We start from the raw sequence: 24,071 nt of genomic DNA on the forward strand, positions 1-24,071 counted from the left end.
CTACCATGTCTTAAAAGTTGCACTATCTTCTCTCGTCTTTTATGGCTTAAACAGCTATCAAAGGTTATTAGTTATTACAAATCCCAAAAAGCTCTTTGAAGCCTATTACTAAAACATGGTAATGACCGAAAAAAGATCAGACCCATAAAGGGTTTGAAGTTTGAACCGATTGTGATCAAGACATATGTGGATGCCTTAAGTGAATCCTTTGACACTCCTAATTTTTGGGTCTTGCAAGAAGGAAAAAGGGCAAGTAAGTGACATAAAGACCATTGATATTATAAACATCATGTGGCGACCCACATTGTCTTGGCCCCATCCTAAGCAGACATTCGATGTGTAATTTAAAGAAGGGTTTACATTTACTTGGTAGAACCATCAACCAGGCTTGAGGATCAAGGGCTTAGGACCAACAAATCATGTTGCTCTCAATGCCATTTGAGCCAACCACCTAACATGCAGGTGGGCCACACCATGAGGCCATCATTTTCACGAACAACATGGATTGATAAGTCCTTGATATAGTTCTGAACCAGTTTTCATTCTTGGCCTTGTTTCAATTTTGGGGCATGGATTTGATTTAGTTCTCAATCAGTTTAATTATGGCAAATCCATTTTCTTTCGGTACATGAATTTGATTTAGTTCTCAATCAGTTTTCTTTCTTGGACTTGTTTCAATTTTTGGGCATGAATTTGATTAGTTCTCAATCAGTTCAATGATGTCAATTCCATTTTCTTTTGGTACATAGTTTGATTTAGTTCTCAATCAGTTATTCAGTTTACATTCTTGCTCTTTCACTTAAACCTGACTATTCAAAAATTCGAAGGGGCAACTTTTATCTCTACCCATAAAAAGAGGTGAATGATTGGGCCTTTTTGGAAAGCGATGCTTCATTTCTCCATTTTGACCACGAAAATTGTAGCCCGCCTTGACGTGGTCAAATCATGATGATATCTCAACAATGTTGGAAAATAGACGGTGGAGATGATGAAAAAACGAAGACGAGATGCTTCAAGGCGCATTACAGACGCCGCTTTCCTTATGACGATAATCGCCCCATCAATTTCTACGAACTCGCCTCCAAGATACAAATGAAACCCAGTGAAAATTCATCCCACTAAATTGGGAAGTCTCCACCAAGAAATTCCTATTTTCCTTCAAATGGCTGGTTTTAGTCATTTTATAGAGTTACTGGTGGCTTTTCTGTTTGAAATATACCCCTACGCACTTCCCACGCACGCGTGCGTGTGCGGACGATGTAACACACCACACTTCCCACGTCGCACATGGATGGCGCAACACACCGTTCCTTGGTCCCATCATTTCAAAAACATTTGAATTCAACTTTTTTAGACAATATAAATTCCAAGTTCAATATAAACACTAACTCAACATATACTGATATCAAATTCAATGTAGAAAATCATATCAAAGATGTTGCTGATATCAAAAGCATGACTACCTTTTAAAGTCATTCACATAATTTCTGCACATTTGATGTGGAAAATTAACAGGCAACAACATCAGAGACTTCATTCAAGAAATAAGAAAAAGAAAAAGATCGATGACTAACGAGAAAAACAGAGTTCAAGTATTTCAAAACTATAAAAGATTCATAAAGCTAGAAATATGCCTATATCTAAGATTTCAGAACTCAAAGTTATGATCGAAGTAAACAAACCTTGAAATCATAGATAATCAAAATAAAATTATGGATAGTAGTGGAGGGGTACTTATTAACCTCTCTCCACTCTTCTCATTTGCTAATGTGGGACTAAACTTTTAGGGGCCGTTTGGATAGACAGATTTTAGAATCTTGAATTTCCTCAAAATCCTGTATGGGAGACAAGAGAAGAAGCAGGCCGTCCGTTTTGCTTCTCTTTACAATCTTGGACTTTAAGTAAGAAATTCAGATTTTAGAAATCTCTCTCCCATCCTGAGATTTATAAAACTTGGAGCATGAGATTATCTCCAGCTTGCTGACGGAAAGAAGGGCGATAAATCAGAAAACGACGGCTGGTCTCATTCTTCTCTCGTCTCCCATCTACGCTTTTGAGGAAATCCAAGATTCTAAAATCCGCGTATCCAAACGGCCCCTTAGTTTTCCTATAGTACTTTTCACCTCTTTCAAAAAAGCACCATTTTCAAAATAAAAAACTATTTTATCTAAAACACTTTTAAAGTGCGGAAAATATAGAAGGTGGTGAAAAGGAAGGATCATTTTGTCATCTTTTCTGGCGTGGGCTGGAAGGCATCACAACTTGGAAAGTTTCCAAGTCCATTGATTCAACCATATTTCTTTAAAAGAACACCTTTCTTATTTTAAAATGCCATATTTCTTTACAAGCATATATTTCTTATTTTAATAGGAATCCTAGTGTAGTTACTAGGGGTGCAAGTTTGGCCCTGTCAGCCTTGACCCGCCCTGAGCCCGAACAGGGTCAGGGCTGGATTTTCTAACCCTGAGGCCGGGTCAAGGTTCATTTTTTGTTTTACCCTGACTCAGGTCAGGCGGGTTTTGGGTTAATGCCTCGGGTACCCTGACCCGGCCCGACCCTGAGTTTTCTATTATAGAATTGAACCATCGGTGCATGTTTCTTTTGCTAATGTTTTCTATTATCTTGGATTGATGTTTCTTTAGATTATTATTAATATTAATTGTCTCTGTTGCCCGCGTGTTGTTGAATTCATATTGTCTTATTTTGTTCCCTTTCTCTGTTTATTGATCCATATGATAAGTGGTTGCTTTATTTTTGGCACTCTTAACAGGTATTTGCACTAGGGTCAATTAGGGCCGTGCCGGCTCGGCCCTGCCCAATCAGGGCCAATCAAGGCGGGCCAAGGGGCAGCACAATACCCTGTAGGGCGGGTAATGGGTTGAGGTTTTCCGGCCCTGACTCAGGGTCAGGGCCGAGATAATGGGATCCAGGGTTGGGCTAGGGTTTTGAAAAACCCGACCCAACCCGACCCTGTTGCAGCCCTAGTAGTTACTATATAGGAGTTTGGGAAAGTTGCAACATGTTTCTTATTTATTATGTAGGAATTTAGGAAGGTTGAGGAAGTAGAATTTTAGGGTTTTAATTACAACCATTAGATTAGATCAAGGGCTTAGAGAGGAGTTTTATTTAGAGTATGAAATAATGCTTTTATAAATACTCAAGCGCAAGGGTTGTTTGCACAATTGATAATTATTTTTCTGAAATAACGTATTTTGGCTTTCTTCTTAGAAGAAATCTTGTTCTTCGTGGATTCGACGAGCACCCTTCGTGGATTCGAAGGTTTATTTGATCGGTGGTTGACGGAGATCAATCCTCGACTCATTCTTCGCGCTTCCGGCTACGCCATTTTCTGTGTTTTTTTGGCATTTTATAGGGATTCATGCTCTCTTCCTTGTACTCTTGGGCACGTATGGTGCCCCATTTTTTTTTTACAAAATAGATTTCCTATTTCCTAAAAGCCCTCCTCTTTTATTTTAATAACTTTTTTAAAAATTATTTTTTATTTTGAAAATCTCTAACAAAAAATGGCCATTGGATCTATCCCACAACCGTTCACATTTCCTCCCAACACAACTAAATCCACTTCCTTTCCAAACCTGGAGTATCTTGCATAGGAAACGGCTGATCGAACCCTACTTAGTTGGCAGTAATTAATAGGGACTTAATCAGTTCTAGGTCCCAAGTATGCTACATGTGATGGACCTTAAAAGACTAGTAATGTGAGATGGAATTTGCTAGCGTCCATTGCAGAAGGCATTTCGCGGATGGCCTGTTGCATCTGACAGCAACCACCTCGTGAATGAAGAAATAACCTAGCATGGTTCTCTAATCTAGCTAGTCAATTTAACAAATTTGACAGTTTATCTTATATATATAGTAAATATTTTCTCTCAAAAGTATGTGGATTATACATTTGATTGTAAGGACGAAATGTGTCAATACTAAATGTAACATGAGTCTATGGATTGATGCATATTCCACAAGTAGAAGGCTAACAATGGTTTATCTGTTGGATGGTGTTTGCTGTTGATTGTGACTGATATGCGTTAATTGTCAGTGATGTTGAAGAAGGTGTCTCTTAACAGGTGAACATTGATGCAGGCTAACTAAGGATAATAAGTCTTTATGGATAAGATTAGGCCTCGATGGGCAAGTTCTCATGAGCCAGTTTTGATAGCTATCATGATGGAAATGGGTTACTTTGGATTGGTGTCGCAATGGATAAGATTGGGCTTAATAGACTAATTTGTGTATCAATCCTCGTGAAAATCTAGAATTACCATCTTTGAAAAGCACCTCAACTAAATAGAGCAACTATTTCAAGCACTCACATCAAGTCGGGCACCTCAACTACGATAGACTAAAAGGAAATTATGAATTAAAATCCTAAAGTCGTAGTGATGGTGAGCGAGGACAAGCCACTGGTTGTGGGTATGATGCTGGAGATGATTCCGATCAAAATCCAAGACGTAGGATTATCTCCCAACGCTACAGAGTAAGTACAGTACTGTTGCAATACAATGTGGTGCCACATACAGAATAGTGGGTCCCATCTTTCCAAACCATCGACTTAATTGGCCTTGCTTTGTACCTCCTATTGCCTCAAAATGAACGGTCAAAACTACATGTTCACATTCAACAACAGTAGGTGGTTGTTATAAATGCATGATTTTGGGTCATAGGAAGATCCAAAGAAGGGCAATCAAATGAATGGTTGAGATCAATCAAAGGTAGATGAATCAATTGTGTTTAATTTTGAATGGAATAATCAGGTAGCAAAATCAATTCTCAAAATCGAAAATAAAATGGACCAAAGTGATTCCAAAATGCTTGCGTGTTTATCCGAGGATCAGTAATCCCCAAATGCCTTAGATTTTTACATAACATGTTTTCCTTTTAGATTTTTACATAAGTTGTATTTACAAGTAGTTCATTCATTCAGAAGATTGAAATTCTAGAAAATTAGCAGTCAAGTCGTTAAACTTTGAGATTAAACAATAAAATTATGGAAAACCGTGGTATGTGGCTTGTTGATCATTGCCCTCTATGTCTTGCTGATGAAGAATCTACGGATCATCTATTTATGCATTGTTCGTTCACCCGGTCTATATGGGGTCGCATATTTTTGAGATTTGGGATTAGCTGGATTTTTCCTAGATCTGTTGAGTTGTTGTTGCAACAATGGAGCTTCGTGCCTTGGAAGAAGAAAGGGAAAATCTTGTGGGAAGTATGCTTGCTTGCCACTTGGTGGGTGGTTTGGAAGGAGAGAAATGCACGGGTGTTTGAGGTAATGTCAAAGGCTCCTCGTTATCTTTATATACAGATAATTGCATTGGTTATAAATTAGATGAGATGCCATCCATCTTTCCAGTTTGTCTCAGCTTTTGATCTTAGGGAAAGATGGGGTGTGGTGTGTTTGAGTAGTGAGTGGGCTAACAAAGTTGTGCAGAGATGGGAACCACTGCCTCAAGGAGTGTTAAAAATAAACTTTGATGGTGCTTGCTTTGGGAATCCTGGTCCAGCCGGGGTGGGAGGTTTATGTCGTGATGATGCCGACAGGGTTCTTTGGACTTTTTGGGGCCCTTTAGGTGTGACTGACGCTGCGGAGGCGGAAGTCCAAGCGGCTTTCAATGGCATAAAAAAAGTGAGTATGGACCGTCTGAAGAGTGTAATTGTTGAAGGGGACTCGTTTAATGTTATCCGGTGGCTGATGGGTGGGGTGGCTCCGCCTTGGAGGTTTTTGGATCTTTTTGACGAAATGGAATATATTGGCGGAATCAGATATTGAGTTGATCCATGTTAGAAGGTTTGCTAACGAGAAGGCGGATGCGTTGGCTAGAAGATGGGTGGTATGCAACTCGATGAATTGGTCTGATCAATTTCCTATTTGATGTCCTATTCATGTGTAATTAGTTTTTTTTATTTTTGTGTTCTGTAACTTCGGGATTTCCCTTTCGGGTGTCCCTTCTGATTCTTTTATAATATTTGCCATTTCAAAAAAACAATATTATGGAAAAAATGTGACCCGACAAACCATTTACTTCTTCAATGGAGTACGGTTTTAGTGACCTTTGAATTCATGCATGTATTGTAAACGAAAAAGGAGAGAAGCACATGGTTAAAAGACATCAATACACAGTTGTTTTATATTGTTCTTGGTGGCTAAACCAATTGCAGAGAGAGAGAGAGGGAGGGAGGGAGATTTAATTGGCGAAATAAATGGGAGGTTACTAAAATTATAAGCTAGCTTTTAATGGTATGGCTAAAAACGTAATTAGAATCCCGTAATTAACGCTCGCTTAAAGGGAAAATATAACCTGCTGAACTTGTAATGCCGGTTGCTTTAAAATGAGGTGGACCAATGAGGTCGCCCTTTCCTCTTTATTACGCAAGAGCGCCTGTGTATCTAGCATCCCTCGATTGAATAATATCTATGTTTATAATGGACCATAATGAATATTTATATAGAGCAATGAAAGGATAAACATAAATATATATAAATATAAAAATAACCTAATCTAGTAAATTCAAGGAGCTTTGGCCATCCCAATGATGATCATTAGGGTGACTGAGATCAAATTTGCACCATTTGTTTTGGTAAATACTCATATTTTTTGGATATAAAATCACCAGAAATCTTTGGACGTCATCTTTTTGCATATCATTATTAAAATCATAGGTTAAAAGGCCGATCTTCTCATCCATGGCGATTTGGAGAGATTTTTACCAAGATTTTGGATCGAGTAGAAGGTCATTGGGTTAACTATCATCATGCTAGAAGGTCGGTGAATGGAGCGGCGGATCTTCTTGCTCGAGCAGGAGTGGCAAGAGCTGAGTTAGAATTTTTTTTATTACCTTCCCCTGTGAGGATCATCTTGCTCGAGCGATCTTATATGTGTATTTATGCTCTTTATTTCTGTTTGTGATGTTTGTCTTCTTGGCCCCATGACTGCCTTGGTCATGGTTTGTTCTTATTAATAGAGTCACCAGTTCAAAATAAAAACTGTAGAAGAAGAAATCTTTGGACATCATTCATCTGTTTTAGAAGCTTCAGATACTCACATATGAAAGATGGCCTACAAAAGAAAAAGGGAAAAATGAAAAATCTCATTATTAGTTCCATGTCTCGGGTTACATTGAAGACTTCAAAGCTCCTAAGGCTTTATTAATCTGTTCGTATTTAAGCCTCTCTTTCTTTATTGTTACGTACTAAAACAGCGAACAAAACATATAACTCTCTTTAAATACGGTAGAGAATTAAGGGAAGTAACATGAGATATAGTGAATTTACAGTTTTTTACTTAGAAAATTTTAGTTCAATGGAGAAGGTGGAGAGCATCCTTATTTTCGCCAATGAGGGATAAGACGGTTGCGGCTATGTGCTTGGGAGCTAGACCCGCCTCTTCGATCTGATCCTTTGGAGATCCGTGCTCGATGTAACGATCCGGGAGCATCATAGCCCTCCACTGCACAATAAAAATCCATTTTCAGTTTCTTCTTCTAAGTTTCTTCTTTTTGAAATTCATCAACAGGAAACTAAATAGAGGGAATGATCTAGTGTTCAACACAAATATTTGATCACAATGTATAGTTGAGGGGTTACAATTAGATCGTGATTTTGATGGTGGTAGGCCTACAATACTTGTGCTGGGTCGTATGTTGAGCACAAAGTGGGCCCCACCATCAGTTCTATGCTCTGAAGTAGAAATCTATAAAATGGAATTTGCTAGCATCCATCGCAAAAGACATTTCACGGATTGCTTGTTGCATGTGAGATCAGTCACACAGTCTCAATTTTCAGCAGATTTTGTCTTCATTCACAAGGTGGCTGCTCTCACATACAGCAAGCAATCCACGAAATGCTTCTGCGATGGACACTAGCAAATCCCCTGTGAAATATATTCTAATTAGTTACTACATATCATGTTTTAGGCAAAAGGCTTATTTTTTAAAAAATTATTTTTAGTAAGTTCCTAACATAATTTCTGATAAGTTTATAGAAAGCACGACGTCTTTTACCCAGAGTTTATTTTGCTATACTAGTGTAAACTACAATCAATTTTAATATTAAAAAACTAAGGCCATCTTCGTTTAAGATTATGACAACTGATTTTGAGTCCAAAACCAATTATTGGACTCAAAATTATTGCTATTTTAATTGATTCCAATAATCAGTTTTGGACTCAAAATCCAAAAGGAACATGGCCTAAGAAACATTTTCTATGTTTATAGGGGAAAAAAGGTCATAATTTTCCCCTACAATCGATTTTAATTTCGTGATTTCCAAAATGTAAAAATCTTTTTATCATTTATCATTTTCAAAGACTAATTGGAAAACGCTCTCGCAAATGAAATTACATGCACCAAATATATGTTTGATGTACAGTTTGTACTCCAAATCATCACTCTAGGGCTACAAATGAACCGAGCCGAGCTGAGCTTTGGGGTGTTCGGGCTTGGCTCATTTAGTTTTTATGAAGGCTCGTGTTCGGCTCGGCTCGTTTAGTTTTCGAAAAAGCTTGGCTCGGCTCGGCTCGGCTCGTGAAATATTCGAGAAAGCTCGGCTCGGCTCGTTTAGTTTTCGAAAAAGCTTGGCTCGGCTCAACTCGTGAAATATTCGAGAGAGCTCGGCTCGGCTCGTTTATGAACTTTCATTTGTAATAAACAACCCACATTCTTTTATTTTATATATAAAAAAAAACATAATCCAAACTTTAAAATTCGGCTCGGCTCGGCTCGGCTCATTTATGAACCGAGCCTAAAAAGCTCGCGAGCTTTTCTGAGCCGAACTATACAAAGCTCAAGTTCGGCTCGTTTATTTGGCGAGCTTAATTTTTTGGCTCGGGTTCGGCTCGTTTAGTAAACAAACGAGCCCGAGCCGAGCTTTAACGAGCCGAACCCAAACATGTTCACAAGCCGGCTCGGTTCATTTGCAGCCCTAAATTATTCACTCATAATAATGGCATACCAAATTATTGAAGAAAAGAGTGAAAGCCGGTGTTTAAAAACTCTAACCAGGACGAGAACATGGCCAAAGTTACATAGGAGTCAACTCAGGCCTTGTAATTACTGACACAGTCAAATTTTCATTAACTCGTGCCGGTCAAAGGAGATTTTTACTGTCTCTGGACAAGAATCGATCATGGTAAAACCGAGTTGACTCTAGTGGGCCAATGATCGACTCGACAAGCTTTTAAACAGTACAGAAAATTATAGGAAAGAAAAGAAAATTACCTTGAGATTTCCATCTAAGAGTCCGCTCAGGGCTAAGAAATGAGAGACATGGGAACTGAAGCCTCCAATGGATCCTTCCTCAACCGTGATTAGTACCTCGTGCTCTTGAGCGACCCTTCTTATCAACTCCCCATCCAAAGGCTTGCAAAAACGTGCGTCCACGATGGTCGCGGATATGCCAAGCTTTCGAAGAAGTTCCCCTGCAGCAATGCAGCTCTGGACTATTGTCCCATAGCCCATAATTGCCACCCTACTTCCCTCCTCCAACACTCTTCCCTTTCCAACCTGATTTTCAAGTACCCAAAGCAAAAAGGAGAATTAGTATGTGTTCTAAAGTATACATCCTATACAATTGTCATAAAAGATATAGGCCATGGTTGGCAGCCATGACAGTTTTCCCATGGAGTTTATCAAATGATGGGACAGGGGCAAAGAGGGTGGAAGAGGGAGAGAATTGAGAGTTGAGTGAGGAGAGTGATAGAAGTGGCTGAAAAAAACAGTGAAAAGAAAAACTCTACTCAAAATATGTTACGGTTTTGAGTGGGTGCCCACCTAGGAGTGGAATTGGGTGGGAACCAGCTTGTTATGGGACATGTTTAAAGTGCCTAGCCTAGCGCGTTCCATCAGCTCTGTTAGGTACCTAACCAATACGCCAAAAAGCTCTGTTAGGTACCTAACCAATACACCAAAAGCTTCAGAGCTGATGGAACGCGTTAGGCTAGGCCTTTTAAACCTGTCCCATGCCATGCTGGGTCCCACCTAGTTTCATACCTAGGCAGGTCCCCACTCAAGACACTAACAAAATAGAGTTATTTTTTCCTTCTTCCATTCTCCCTGCCCCTCTCTCAACACTGTGTAAGCTAATAATCCATGAAAAGTATTTTCATTCAAACATGGCCATAATATAATTTAAGTACCTCTAGAGGAGTTCCCTTATTGTTTGGTGGGAGCATGGATCCAATGCCATTTCCCCTTGGGAACCTGAAGCAACTGGGTCTGTCATCAATGGCTGCGGCCGTAGCTACCATGTGCATCAGCTCAGCCTCATCCGAGGGGGCCATCACTACCATGTTGGGTAAGCATGCCATGTAAGTGGTATCGAAGGCCCCGCAATGGGTGGGACCATCTGCACCCACCAGGCCAGCTCTATCAATGGCAAACCTCACCGGAATCTTTTGAAGGTCAACGTCGTGAACCACCTGCACCACCAACACCACCACCCTATTTAGCTATGATCAAACAAATTATTATGTTACTTCTAAATAAGCTAACATGTGAAGGCAACTGCAATCAAATCCCCTTGAACAAAGGGCCCCATTATAGATAGAAATGGCCCAAAAATTGTGCAATCTGATGATTCTAGTCTTGTTTGGCAATCATGAAATTTTTTTCTACAGAATATAAGTTAATAGGGGTTGGGTCTTAGCTCAATCGGTGAAGACTATGTTCTTTAATGCAACCCTGAGGTCAGAATTTCAATCTCAACTTACCTACACCAAAAAATTAGTTTATAATGTGGTGAGAGAAGGGTAAGGAGGCTTGGAGAAAGAGACTTGAGAGGCCATGAGTGAGGATAGCGTGATGAAAGGCTGAAAAACAAGGGGAAAAAACTACAGAAAAAAAATAAGGAAAATTTTATGATATTTTTACTAGGGTTTTCCCCCCTTGTTTTTCAGCATTTCCTCACCCTCTTTTCACTAACAGCCTCTTAGATCTCTCCCTCTCCCTCCTTCAGCATTGAGTAAACTAATATTCCATGGAAAAAAATTAATGATTGCCAAACATGGACCAAGTGTTAGATCATAAGCTAAACTGACAATGTAAGTTTTTCAATTCAATTTGGTATAAACCATTTATCATAATTAATTAATCAATAAATACCTGATCATAACCTCTCTGTAGAAAAGTAGAATAGATTGCACAGAAGGGCTTGAGACCCTCTGTGGCTAGACCTGCAGCAAAAGTCACAGCATGTTGCTCGGCTATTCCCACATCAAAACAGCGAGTTGGGAATTGTTTTTGGAATAGATTAAGACCAGTTCCTCCTCCCATGGCTGCATGGATTCCTACAATGTTACCATCTTTTTCTGCCTCGGCGATCAGAGATTCTGCAAAGTACTGAGTATAGGAAAGAGTTGGAGTTTTGGGCTTTATTTGCTTCCCTGTTTTTGGATCAAACTTCACAACACCTATTAACAGTGAAGGAAAAAAACCCAAAATTCAGCTTTCCAAAACATGAAACATAACTAGGCTTTTAATACTTAATAGCACTCTTTAGTAGGAACATGGGAAATTTACCATGCATTTTATCGGCGGCTATTTCTGCCGGAGGATAACCTTTTCCTTTCTCTGTGATAATGTGGATTAGAACAGGACCAGGTGCAGGCATGGCCTTCACCTTCTCAAAGATGTATACAAGATCTTTTAGACTATGACCATCCACAGGGCCTATGTAATAGAGTCCAAGCTCTTCAAAGAGAGTAGCCCCAGAACCACCCACCATCCCTCTTGCGTACTCATCGACTTTTGCTGCAACTTCATGAGTTACCCCTCCGATCTGCTTTGTGATTCCCTACAAATCATTCAAAAATAGTATCCAAAGTGAATGAGACATATAGATCATTGTACTATGGTTGGTATTTTATACATCCGGTTAAGGGTTCTCCCAGTACTCACGCTACAAGGCTTAACTTATACCTAGTTTGTCCAAATAAGATACTGGTAGAGTTGTGACCATAAGTAATAGAACATTCAAAGTATGTTTTCTCTTAGGGAGGAAAAAAAATTACTTTAGCTGCCTCTCGAAGCTGCCGGAGTTTTCTGCTAGACTGTAGTCTTGTAAGGGTTTTGCTTAGAGCTCCGACCGGAGGAGCAGGACCATCAACTGTCGCAGTAGGAAGTGAAACTTGCTTGTTGTCATTCAAGACTATGATGAGGTTTGAATCTAAATAGCCTGCATTATTCATCGCTTCGTATGCTTGCCCGGCCGTCATGGCTCCATCTCCGATTACCGCAATTACGCTATTACTCTTCCCTAATAAGTCCCTACCAACTGCCATACCTGTTGTGAAAAACATGAAATCAGAATTAGAAAAATTGATAAATGTATGAAGTACTTAATTTAATTGAGATTTTGCTATAATTGTAGAAATTTTATACCTAGGCCAGCAGAGATACTGGTAGAACTGTGGCCAGCTCCAAAGGCATCATGAAGGCTTTCGTCCCGCTTAGGGAACCCTGCTAGCCCTGAAGTCTGCCTGATTGTATGCATTTTCGATCTCCTTCCAGTTAAAATCTTATGTGGATAGGCCTGTGACACTCAATATGGATCGCATCTAAATGTTAGTAAAAACAGAGGATATAAAAAAGGAAGAAATAATAAATAAATATAGACAATTGGTTGAATCCTGTAAAACCATTTCATAGAATTTCATTGATTTTTTTTTTTAATAAAGCAATTTGACTTCGCTTCTTGAATAATCCATATCACTTCTGGTTCTATTGTAACAAAAGATTCATGCTATTCTACTTAGGCCGCTTTGGAAACCATGAAAATTTATTCCATGGAATAATCATGGGTGTCTGAGACTGGCAGGAGAGGGAAAGACTTGAGCTGGTGGGAGTGGAGAGATCAGCTCCATTTGGATGTCATAATTTTTTTGATTCTTGGGACTTTTGTGGAAGTTCCGCAGGAAACCCACGTTTGGTTGCTAATTATATAGTGGGCAAAAAAGAATCTCATAAACCAAAATAACCCCGCACGAAATCCAAAGCTGGAAAAAAAAATCCCGGGAACCAAAATAATCCCGCACAAAATCCGAGGAACCAAAATAACCAGAAGAAGAACTTTTTTCTTCCCAACAGTTCAAGCAACCAAACAAAGCCCGATTTTTATTTTACCGGGATTTTTTTTCCCACCATAGTCCGGTCAACCAAACATTGAAAATTAATACCTAATTAAAATTGGCATTTTGTTCTCCTAATTATTGGGAGCTTTTCATGCTCCCTTCACTGAGTTCACTCCCATACTCTCAAGTTTCTCTCTCTCTCTCTCATGCCTATCTTTCACAACTGGCTCCGTAAATATTCTATGGAAAACTTTTTCAAGGTTGCCAATCACATATCTCTTACTTTCCATTTTCAAAAATGCAAATTAATTAAACAAATATTGTTTACCTGATGCCCAACGTCCCATATAATTCTATCCTCTGGGGTGTTGAATACATGATGTAGCGCCACTGATAGCTCCGCCACTCCGAGGCTAGCACTTAAGTGCCCGCCGGTCTTTGAAACACCGTAAATGATCTCCGCTCGGAGCTCATCGGCTAACGATTCAAGTTCCTAGCGAAAGAAAAATCAATTTAGTGATAAAAAAGACTACAAAATTTGAATTATAGACTACTGATAATTTTGGAAATGGTTGATTTTTACCTTGGTAGAAAGATTCTTCATATGAATTGGGTAGTTGATTGTATCTAAAATTGGAGTTGGAGGTTTTTCGCCGGAAAAATCAAGTGTTGCCGGCTTCTGTTGCTGTAGTTGGAGGTTTTTTTCATCATTTGAATTATTGTCCTTGGCACAGGCAACCGTATACAACTGGACCCAGAAGAGAAAAATGGATTGAAATTAAAATCCAAATAAGTTAGAAATTGAAATGTGTTACACCAATCTCACAGCCAATGTGGGGATTGGTTTTTCTATTCTTTCTTTTTATTTGATGAAGACAATCATAGTAAAAAATCGAAATTTCAAGAAAATTATACTAGCCAATAAGCTCTCAGTAGCCAATCAAAGAATGTAAAGCAAAGAGAGTTCGTTCCATTATCAAAACTGCATATATCAGCAGCCTATATATGAATGTATAGGCTACTGATATTGACAGTACCATGTTTTGATAATTGCACTAACTCGTCTTGTCTTTTTTATTATTTAAACAGATGTCAAAGGTTATTACAGTTCCAGAAAAGCCCATGCCAATTAAAAAAGAAAAGACAGGTTGAGTTTGTGCAAATATTAAAAACATGGCAGTGCTATTTCAGTAGCTTATGTATAGTATAGACTATAGATTTAGTTTGTTTCATTTTTTTTATAAGACAAACTGGCATGTGTGTCCCATGGTGGGTCTCCACTTCATGGGCTGAAATCCAATAACCCTTCTCTGGAAAAAGATTTCATTTGGTGGGGCCCAAATATATGAGACGAGTGATTTGAGAGCAAAATGGGGGTTTTCTTAGTAAAAGCAAAATGTCTATATTACCACTACATTCTGAATAGTATGAAAAACAAACTCTTTGATATTGGCACTACCTTTCGCTTGTTCCCGTGAAGAGATTTGGCTGTGAAGGCAAGCTTCCTCAATGGTGAATACTCGTACACCAAATCAGTTGGCAGAAACATGGTGCTCCTCGTTAGAACTCCACAAGCCTCCATCTCTCTCTCCCTCTCTCTCTCTCAAAAGAAATAAGAGAAATGAGTGAGAGGAGATTAAGGTGATATTGGTTTGTGGGGAAGAGGGGTTCTTTTTATAGGCAAGAACAGAACAGCTAAAGTAAGGTGTTTGAAGTTGTAGAAAGTCTTTTTTGGGAACTGATATATTTGCCCTGTTTTCTGCCCCGGGCCACCCTCTTTAGTGTATTATTATGACTACTTTTTTACACTTGAAGGGGGTGACCCTGGGAAGAAAAGTGGGCGAATATATAATTTTCCTTTTTTTTTAATTTATGGTGGCGTATGCTTGCTTGGTGGCCGTTCATGTTTCCTGCAGTTTTCACATGGGTTACTTATGCGGCTCGGTTTGGCGCAAAGCTTAAGCTTTAGCAAGTTTTTGCTTCTCATGATTGTGGAGGATCACGTTTTTCCAATTAATTAACATAAAAAATGAGATGAGAGACCACTTGTTTTGTAAATTATTCACCAATACCCCCTAAAGAATTGCATATTGTCTATAACCCATTAGATTTTTTAAAGTAGGACTAGTCATATGATCCATGCATATATTTTATCTATTTGCCCCCCTTTTCTTCCCTGGACCACCCCCTTTTTGCATTTATGACCACGCTTTTTACACTAGAAGGGATTGGCCCAGGAAAAAGGGGGTGAATTCCCATTATTATCTAAGGGCAGTGATATCCAGGGGGCGATGACACTTGACAGGAAATGGGGACAATTGCCCCCTTAATCTTTTGGAAAAAAAAAAATATACCTTTATTTTCTAATTTTTTTTATACTTACCCCCTTTTTAAAAAAATATTCTCCCCTTTCCAATCATCCCTGAGATAGAAAATAAGTTTAAAATTTTAATTTTACCATTTTTCTATCCTTTCCTTGTGCAAAATTTCAGATAGAAATTTTTTCTTTCTTAATTTTAAGATAGAAAAAAAATTACTATAATTTTTGCCCCCCTTGTGCAAAATTTCTGGCATCGCCCCTCGTGACCTGGTGATATCCCCCCCCCCCCCCCCCCCATCGCCCCTCGTGACCTGGTGATATCCCCCCCCCCCCCCAAACAGATATCGTGAGGAAATTCAAAGGGGTGAAGGAGCCACGGTTAACCCCAAAAGGCTTAAAAGCTAACGATTTATTTTAAAGAGGGGGGGAATATCCATCAGGAGGGGGGAATATCACTACCCTTATCTAAAGGTAAAATATGTATGGGCCCGAGCATGTAGAAGGACAATGTGCCTCTTTTTCAATGATGCAAACAATATACCTGCTAGGTTTTGGTTTGAACTGGCCATGCTCCCCCATCAAACGATTCCAAGGCCATGTTTGGAAACAAAGAAAGAAATTTCACGTAATAGTTTATCAAGTGGTGGGAGAGGGGCAAAGACAGTGGGTGAAGGGGAGGTGTGAGAAGGGGGGACTTAAGAGGTAACGAGTGAAGAGAGATTGACAAGTAGGTAAAATATGGGAAAATAAATTACATTTTGGCATGTTTGGCTGCATTAATTTTTTTTTTTCATGATAAATTGGTGTTTCCAAGTGGAGATGAGGATGAAGTGGCTAAAAATCAGGAGATTAGTGTCTCCAAGTGATAGAAGTGGCTAAAAATCAAGAAACAAAAAACTCTACTCAAAATAGGATCCTTTAGCCACTCCCCACACTCTTCTCGGTCGAGCCCTCTCAAATCTCTCTTCTGTTAAAGTACAAAAGATTAAATAATGCCTTCTTCAGCAGCTTAAGCTTTTGGAGTAACTGGTTGTTTGACATGGGATCATAGCAAAGGCCCTGAGCTCAAAACTCTTTGATATTAAAAATCCACATGCAATGGCAAACCAAAGAGTGGGACCACATGTTCCACGTGTAGGTAGACCTGGCAAACGGGTGGGTCGGGCCGGGTCAACCCGCGGGTGATGCGGGTGCGGGTCCACGGGTCGGGTGAGAAAATGACCCGCATTTTGGCGGGTCAAAATTTACGTGACCCGCGCGGCCCGCGGGTGGGCTGGGTCAACCCGCGGGTCACCCGCAAATATGGGATTGTAATAATTATTTTGATTTGACAGCCTCTATTTTTCCCGTAATTGTCATAACCTCCTCCTATATGTGATTTGGTATTTTTTTCGTAATTTTAAAATTTTATAACCCTTTCTAGGTAATTTTTCATTCAAAACTTTATAATTTAGCTAATTTACTTTTTGTGGTGTAATGATTACTTTTTTACATTTTCTAGGAACATTTTAGCAACATTTGGATGCGCGCATCTTTGCATACACAAAGGCCACTTGCCGAGAAATTGCCAAAGGAGAAGCTTGATAGCAAATTCTAATAAAATAAAAACCACATTTAAATGTTATCAACACTACTGGGCACTCTCACTTTATGTATGGCCCACACCATAGGATGATCCAAACCGTCCATTAGTTGGGCCATAGCCTAAATAGGTTATGCTCCAAAAATCATTTCCATAGGATGATCCTATCCCTCCAATCTGAATGTTAGAGGGTTGATCCTAACCCTCTATAGATCGGAGGGTTAGAATCAACCGATGGAAATAATTTTGGGGCATAACCTATTTAGGATATGGCCCATCTAATGGACGGTTTGGAACTTTGGATAATCCTACGGTGCAGGACATACCGTACTTTTTATAAAGTGAGGAGTTACTCATAAAAAACAAACAGCAGTAATGATAACATTCTCAAAAAGATTAAAAAATACTGTAAAAATGCGGGTGCCCGCGGGTTGACCCGACCCGACCCGTGTTTTTGCGGGTTGGTTTTTGACGGGTCACAGAAATTTAGACCCGTGCCCGCAAATTTGCGGGTGGGCCGGGTCGACCCGCGGGCACGGGTCACTTTTGCCAGGTGTACGTTAAATAACGCGTTCTCCAACACCTTTAGATTTTGGAGTAACTGGTCATTTGACATCTCCTCCCACTGCCCTAGCTCTCTCTCTCTCTCTCTCACCACTTGGAGATACCGTTTTATCATGAAAAGAATGAAAAACAAGGACATAAACTCTACTCAAAGGATGAAAGAAACTCTCTCTCTCTCTCATCATTGGGTAACTAATATTCCATGGAAAAATAATCTAAGGCTATTAAATTGTTTGCCCCAAATTGAATGGATCAATTAATAAAAGATGCAGTGTTGTAATGCACAAAAGTAGATGGAGGTAGGGAAAGGGCACGTGCAAATCTCCATTAAATGAATATATAGGGATTTGCTAGGGACCATTGCGGAAGGGCATTCAGCGGCTGGCTGCATGCGAAAGAAGCCACCTCAAATGAATTAAATGAATAAGACAAAATCTGTGAAAAGTGAGCCGGTGTGGCTGCTCTCACATGCAACAGCCATCCAAGAAATGCATTTCTGCCATGGTCCCTAGCAAATCCCATCTATACTTTATGCTAAACATGTAAGGGTGTCAATTTTGGCTCGGGCTCGGAAGCTCGCTCGAACTCGGCTCGAATCCTTAACGAGCCGAGCCAAACCCGATTTAGGCCAGGCTCGGCTCGGCTCGGCTCGTTAAGAATTTAATATATTTAAATATATATTATATATTAATATATACATTAAAAGGGTTGTCCAGGGAGTGAAAAGCGGGGGGAAAGGAGGGCAAACTCTGTCACTTCATTTTTGGAACCCCATTTGTTACTAGGACCACTCCCCATAGTGTAAAAAAAGTAGTCAAATTACACTAGTAGGGCTGTCCAGGGAAGATGAGGGGTGTGAACTTAATATAACCCGAGCTCGGTAAAGCTCGCGAGCCTGGCCGAGCCTGACCGAGCCGAGCCGAGCCGAGCCGAGCCTGGTTCGAGCCCGAGCCGAGCTTTTGAGCTTAACGAGCCGAGCCGAGCTTGGCCAAGCTCGGATCGGCTCGGCTCGGCTCGTTTACACCCCTATAAATGTGTCTTTACTTTGTCACTCATTTTAAATACAAGGAAAAAATTTATTGGAAATTTTTATAATGTGAATTTTTTTAACATCTCATGCATAGCATGGGCAGGGCTCATCATTATCAGAGAACACATGTTTTGATAAGGTGAGGCCCATCATTTTACACCTATGACTTGTACGAGTGGGGCCCACCAAGGCCTACCATTTCTACGCAAGTCCATGCATACGGTGAGGCTCACCATTTTAGGCCCACCATCTGGACAAAATCCATGCATTCAGATGTGTACTACCATTTTACATCATGTCTTTATAGGGTGGGTTCCACCAACTCTACTCAAACACACGTACTGGATGGGGCGCACTATTCTACCTCATGTTTTGATGTGGTAGGCCTCACGGTCTCCACCGCCCAAGTCTTGCATAGGATGGGGCCAACCATTTTACACCTCATGTTTTGATGGGGTGAGGCTCATTATTTTAGCCCCGTGCATAACATGGGCAGAGCATGCTAGTGCTTCTCTATTATGTAGGACTCTTTTTTTTTTAATATTCTTTACTCAAATACATAGGCTCTTTGAGTTTCTCCTTAGGTTGGCCGTACACTTAGAGAGAGTCCACTTTTGCCATTTTCCCATAAACTCATATGCAAATTATCGAAAGTATGTTATTACAACATAGTCCTTACATTGAAATAATATTATAGACCAATCCAAAAGAGTACTTTGCTTGGTGCATTTTATCGGGAGGGCAATGGAATTATTATAAGGTAATATCTTTGCTATTGTAAAGTATTACCAAAATAATAAGGAAAAAAGCTTCTACTTTGTGGAAATAGGTTTTCCAAAATGCTTGTGAAAACTAAAAGTTTAGTCCCAGAAGTTTACATAGGAGGAGAGGAGGTTACAAAGCATCCCACTCCTGGTTCTTGTTTTACTGTAAGTTTTGTATAGTTGGCCATGTTGCACCCGTACGTGTATACCCGGCCAGGGCAGTGGGTTGGAGGGCACAAGAGGCTCAATTGGAACCACTCTCTGGGTTTGTTATTGAAATTCGAAAGTATTTTGAGAAAGCATGAGGGTCTTATAAAAGCTAATCAAAATCAAAAGAGTGTAAAGTAAAAAACTGGAGTGTCAAATTACAAGTCATTTTCGCTGTAAAATAGTGAAAGAGACATGACGAAAGAGTGGTCAATGATAAACGAACCTCTTCACATCATGTTTCTCATGTTCTATTATAACTTTTGGAGCTTTGTAAGGTGAAAGGGTCAGATTCATGTGACGAAATAAAATAGTGTTACTCTCTCGTGTCACTTGCCACTTCAGTTGGATGAGCTTGAGCTTGAGCTTGAGCTTGAGCTTGAGCCGAGCCAAACCGACCATTCTCTTTCTTCCCCGTTTATTAGAATTAAAATATCTTACTTACCTATGGATTGTAAGTTGATGGCTAATCAAAATTAAGCGATGTTACACTAGTAAGTTCTCTATTTTAGTGAGAACAAACCTGAGATGCATTTTCTATCTTCTCTCTCTCTCTCTCTCTCTCTCATGGCAGATCTGTAATTGATCCCCGTGTTGCCCTCTCGTCCATGATGGACAGTCATTTATGGACTATTGGTATTGGAATAGGGTCGGCAATGGAACATAAAATCTTTGTGATTTTCTCTATCTACTGACTACCATTGAAAGGATCTCATCCAGTGCCAAAGTCACTGAGGGGCCACTTGGATACGTAGATTTATAATCCAGGATTGTAAAATTGTAGACTTCACAAGCTAAAACCTTGATTTTATAAGCTAATACCTAGATTTTATAAGCTAGAACATGAGTTTATAAATTCCGGGCTTTAGCCCATATTTCTTTTTCCCTTCTTGTTACACCCCCACCCACACGCACACGCACACAAACTCAAAAATATATAATTTGTCTTTTATTGCAACTGAGGGCATTGTAGTCCTTTCACACCTACGTAAGCTAAAAGTGGCCCACTTCAAGTTCTCTTAAGAATAGGTCATAAAAGAAGATTGTGGATTATAAATTCCACATATCAGAACCGCCCCTGAATGAGAAAGTCACCAAGAATTGTAGAGACAGTTGGGAAACAATACGAACACACGCTTGTATCAAGAAGGTTGATCCATACATGTCAACCCAGTTTATCAAAAGATAAGGGGGAATGCTAAACTGAAGTGGGCCTAGCAAAATAATTAAGCCGCAAGGGCGCTCCCATTGAATCCACAGCACCAAACTGCATTTACCTCTACTTTTCAGTGCTATTATAAATTTATAGGGTTAAGAGGTGGTTGGTGAGAGTGAAAAGTTTCGTTTTCGTTGGTTGGGTTTATGTGTTTTGCTTTCAGCACTTGTTTTTTTCAATCAATTTGTAGGAAGCAAGTGATTTTCGTTTAGTACACGCCACTCTTAAAAATTGGGAATTTGGGACCACGTCGTTTCTCACAACTGATTGGGATTTTTGCCTATAAATTCCTAATTTGCAAAAATCCCAATTATTTCAAGAAACAACAAGCGCGAAGTGAAAGTGCTTGAAAAGGGGATGGAAATATCATTTCCTTTTTCCAAAAGGCTACTAAATATTTAAACAACATCTTCTTGACAAAGGTTCCCTTTAATTCTGCGCCATTGAATAGGTCCCAGCTAGATAGATGAGGAGATGGCCTATGCTCACGAGCAAACGGTAAGAAAACCACCTGGATTTTGGACTCAATAGAGGCTCTAAAATGCTTTAAGTCAAAACCGGCAATAGTAATACGAGCTCTATGACTAGAACTCGGAAATGACTAAATGCAAAAGTCATTGTGTCACATACCTTAGAAATTGTGCCTCTATTTATAGGAAAGATTAAAGTCCTTGCTTACTATCGGTTGGGTGTCCGTAATGTGCCCATTTACAATTTGGAAGCCATGTGTCTGCCTGGAGATTTTTACCCTCAATAAATTATAAACCATGATTATTTAGTACATTTTTGTAGTCTTAGTATTGATCAAAGCTATCATAAGAAAATCAAAACATGATTCTTTGAGCAGAGAGTAATTTTATTGAAAGAAAAGTTTAATTGCTAGTGAATTTAAAAACTGGTATTTTGAGACATATTGAAATAGTTTTCATAAAGTTGGACGTCTTGGCTAAATCATGATTCTTGATGGCTAAAAATCGTAATCTATACTATTTTTAATTGTAGAAAAAGTACTACGAAGGGTAAATGTGATGCACGGAGAGCCTTTAAAAAGATCATTTTCTTTTAAAAAACTTTTAATACCAGATAATTGGCTAGAATTACTAACAAGTGCCTGGATTAGTACCCACTTTTCACTGCACAGATTTTAGATTTCAATATTTTCACTGAACTCATTGCGTCCTCTTTGCATGGCTGGCGAAGCTTCCGCTAAATATCCCAGCCTTGGATTTGAGAATCAAAGGCCAAAATTATCAAATACCGCGTAGATTAGCACTTCGAATTCACAACAAATCATATATGAATATATGATACGATGGATTTAAATCGTTTGAATGTGTAATATTTCAATAAAAGTAGCTGATACCAGCACTACCATATTTTGATGAGTACACTACTCTATTTTCACAGTTCTGATTGGATGCTGATAGCATCATGAGTATTGCAACAGCAGTTAAAAACTAATTAAGCAAAGTGAGAAGTGCCATTATCAAAATATGGTAGTGTAGATATCAGTCCCTTAGTGGTATGAAACTAAATGGCAAAGATTGATTGTGAAAGAATGTTAATAATATCTTCCAATTTACACATCACAACAACAATCTCCACATCAGGTCGTGAGGTAGGCGGGCCTAGTTGTCTGCACAAGGCAAAAATATAGCCCCAAATGGCACACCTCACCATCCCATTACCGAAAACACCAAAAAAAAATAAAAAAATAAAATTATGGCCGGTTCCTCCTTTCTTCAGTTTCCTCCCATATATATCATTGGGATTTGGTAGGCAAGTTTACCTTTCTTCAGTTTCCTCCTATATGTATCATTGGAATTTGCTAGGCAATTTCGCAGAAAGCCATTTCGTGTGCCAATTTTGCAGGAGAGAATAGCCACACAGGCTCACTTTAGCAGATTTGTCTTATTCATTTAATTCATCTGAGGTGGCTTTTCTCTTCTACAAAAGTGGGCCGCTAAATGGCTTTTCGTGAAATTACCTAGCAAATCCTTGTATCATTTGTGCATTCACATGTTACTTGCATGGTTTAGTTTTTTAAAATTTCTGTTATTAAAGAAGAGTTGCATGCCTTTGAAGAAGAGCAAGAATAGGAAATAGAGCAAATAAAATTATATAGCGTTAAGTGCTCAGATCTTCTCATGATCCCACGAAAGTGAGAGTGATGGCTTTCCTCACTAGTGGCTTTCTTTTCTTAAAGTGTGCTTTGAGGTTTTCTTAAATTTATGAAGGGGAAAGGGGCATTTAGATATTCAATATCTTGGATGAGGGGTGTCGTTGTTGTGTTGCAACTACTCTGCTCTCTTGTTTTGAAAATAATTAGTCCATGGCCTTTTAGAGTCACTTGCTCCTCTCTTGTTTTGAAAATAATAAGTCCATGGCCTTTTAGAGTCCCTTGCTAAAATTTGTGGCCGTTGGCTCTCCTAAAGTCGTGATAGATCATCTGTGTTGTGAGCTGGAACTTTACTGGCATTCTAAGATTTCAAGCAGGTAGGACTTCGAGAGTCCTAGTGTGATTGCGAGCATCCGTAGGGAATAGTCCCGCCCTAAAATTGGGGTGGGGATACCCTATGTCATCAAAAAAAAAATTGAGATCAGTGAAGTCTGTTCACTTGCCTGCTTAGGGTTTCCTACGACTAAGAAAAGTCATACTACTCTATTGTAGAAGCAAGGGTAATGACAATTTTGCACATGATGAGATGTTCAGTCCGATCTCAAACTCTCAATGATTTTAGGTCTACAAAGAACTAGAATATCATATCTCTTTGTCCTAATTTTAGGTCTACAAGGAACATGAATACATCTCCTAGCCCTTCAAAATCTTTATATCCTTGGGCATGACATTCCCAAAATGTTACCTAAGTATAAACATGAGTTCCAATAAAGTAAGCACGCAATACATTCTCTAAGTTATTCATTAATTATTATGAACTGAAATAGATAAATGCAACCCATGTCCTAATACTTGTGTTTATGACATAAAATCTAACATTACATGGCATAACTGAACATATTAAAGTCATGAGCTCCTCCTTAGTCATTATAAAAGAACGGTCACACATGCAATTTGGCAGAGGTATTATAACAATGCCTATATTTTTACGTCTCTACCTACGCTTTCCCAATTGAGAGACCTGAGAGGGTGAAAGAGAGGGGAGCATGATTCTCATGTTCTCTTCGTTCATACCCTTTCCCAACCCCCAACACCACACACACACACACACACACACAAATATTCCTGTTTTGCCCAATTCCAACGCTCGGTTCAAATAAATGAACGAAATAAGAGAGACTGGAATA

The 24,071-nt window shown here is 39.3% G+C and overlaps 1 protein-coding gene across 1 annotated transcript; it reads right to left on the minus strand.

Annotated features, from left to right (window-relative positions):
• Nucleotides 1-7,092: 7,092 nt before the first annotated feature.
• On the minus strand, nt 7,093-14,734 carry LOC143849763 (putative 1-deoxy-D-xylulose-5-phosphate synthase 2, chloroplastic). The gene is made up of 10 exons (XM_077358940.1): nt 14,542-14,734; nt 13,666-13,830; nt 13,411-13,575; nt 12,394-12,544; nt 12,024-12,295; nt 11,533-11,806; nt 11,116-11,423; nt 10,152-10,433; nt 9,235-9,519; nt 7,093-7,466 (listed from the first exon to the last, which is right to left on the minus strand). Exons 1-10 carry the CDS (start codon nt 14,662-14,664, stop codon nt 7,317-7,319), a joined length of 2,175 nt encoding a protein of 724 aa, XP_077215055.1. The 5' UTR covers nt 14,665-14,734; the 3' UTR covers nt 7,093-7,316.
• Between the last annotated feature and the right edge of the window lie 9,337 nt (nt 14,735-24,071).

This window comes from Tasmannia lanceolata, unplaced genomic scaffold (assembly GCF_043159265.1).
Source record: "Tasmannia lanceolata isolate RefF3 unplaced genomic scaffold, GAP_Taslan_0.1 ptg000018l, whole genome shotgun sequence".
NCBI classification, from domain to species: domain Eukaryota; kingdom Viridiplantae; phylum Streptophyta; class Magnoliopsida; order Canellales; family Winteraceae; genus Tasmannia; species Tasmannia lanceolata.

Bases quoted from the DNA above. Each gene is read 5' to 3' on its own strand.
- LOC143849763 (XM_077358940.1), bottom strand. From the start codon at position 14,664: ATGGAGGCTTGTGGAGTTCTAACGAGGAGCACCATGTTTCTGCCAACT. The intron at 13,831-14,541 runs GTAGTGCCAATA...TTCTGGGTCCAG, and splicing joins TTCACGGGAACAAGCGAAAG to TTGTATACGGTTGCCTGTGC. The intron at 7,467-9,234 runs GTAATTTTCTTT...TTTATTGTGCAG, and splicing joins TCTTAGATGGAAATCTCAAG to TGGAGGGCTATGATGCTCCC.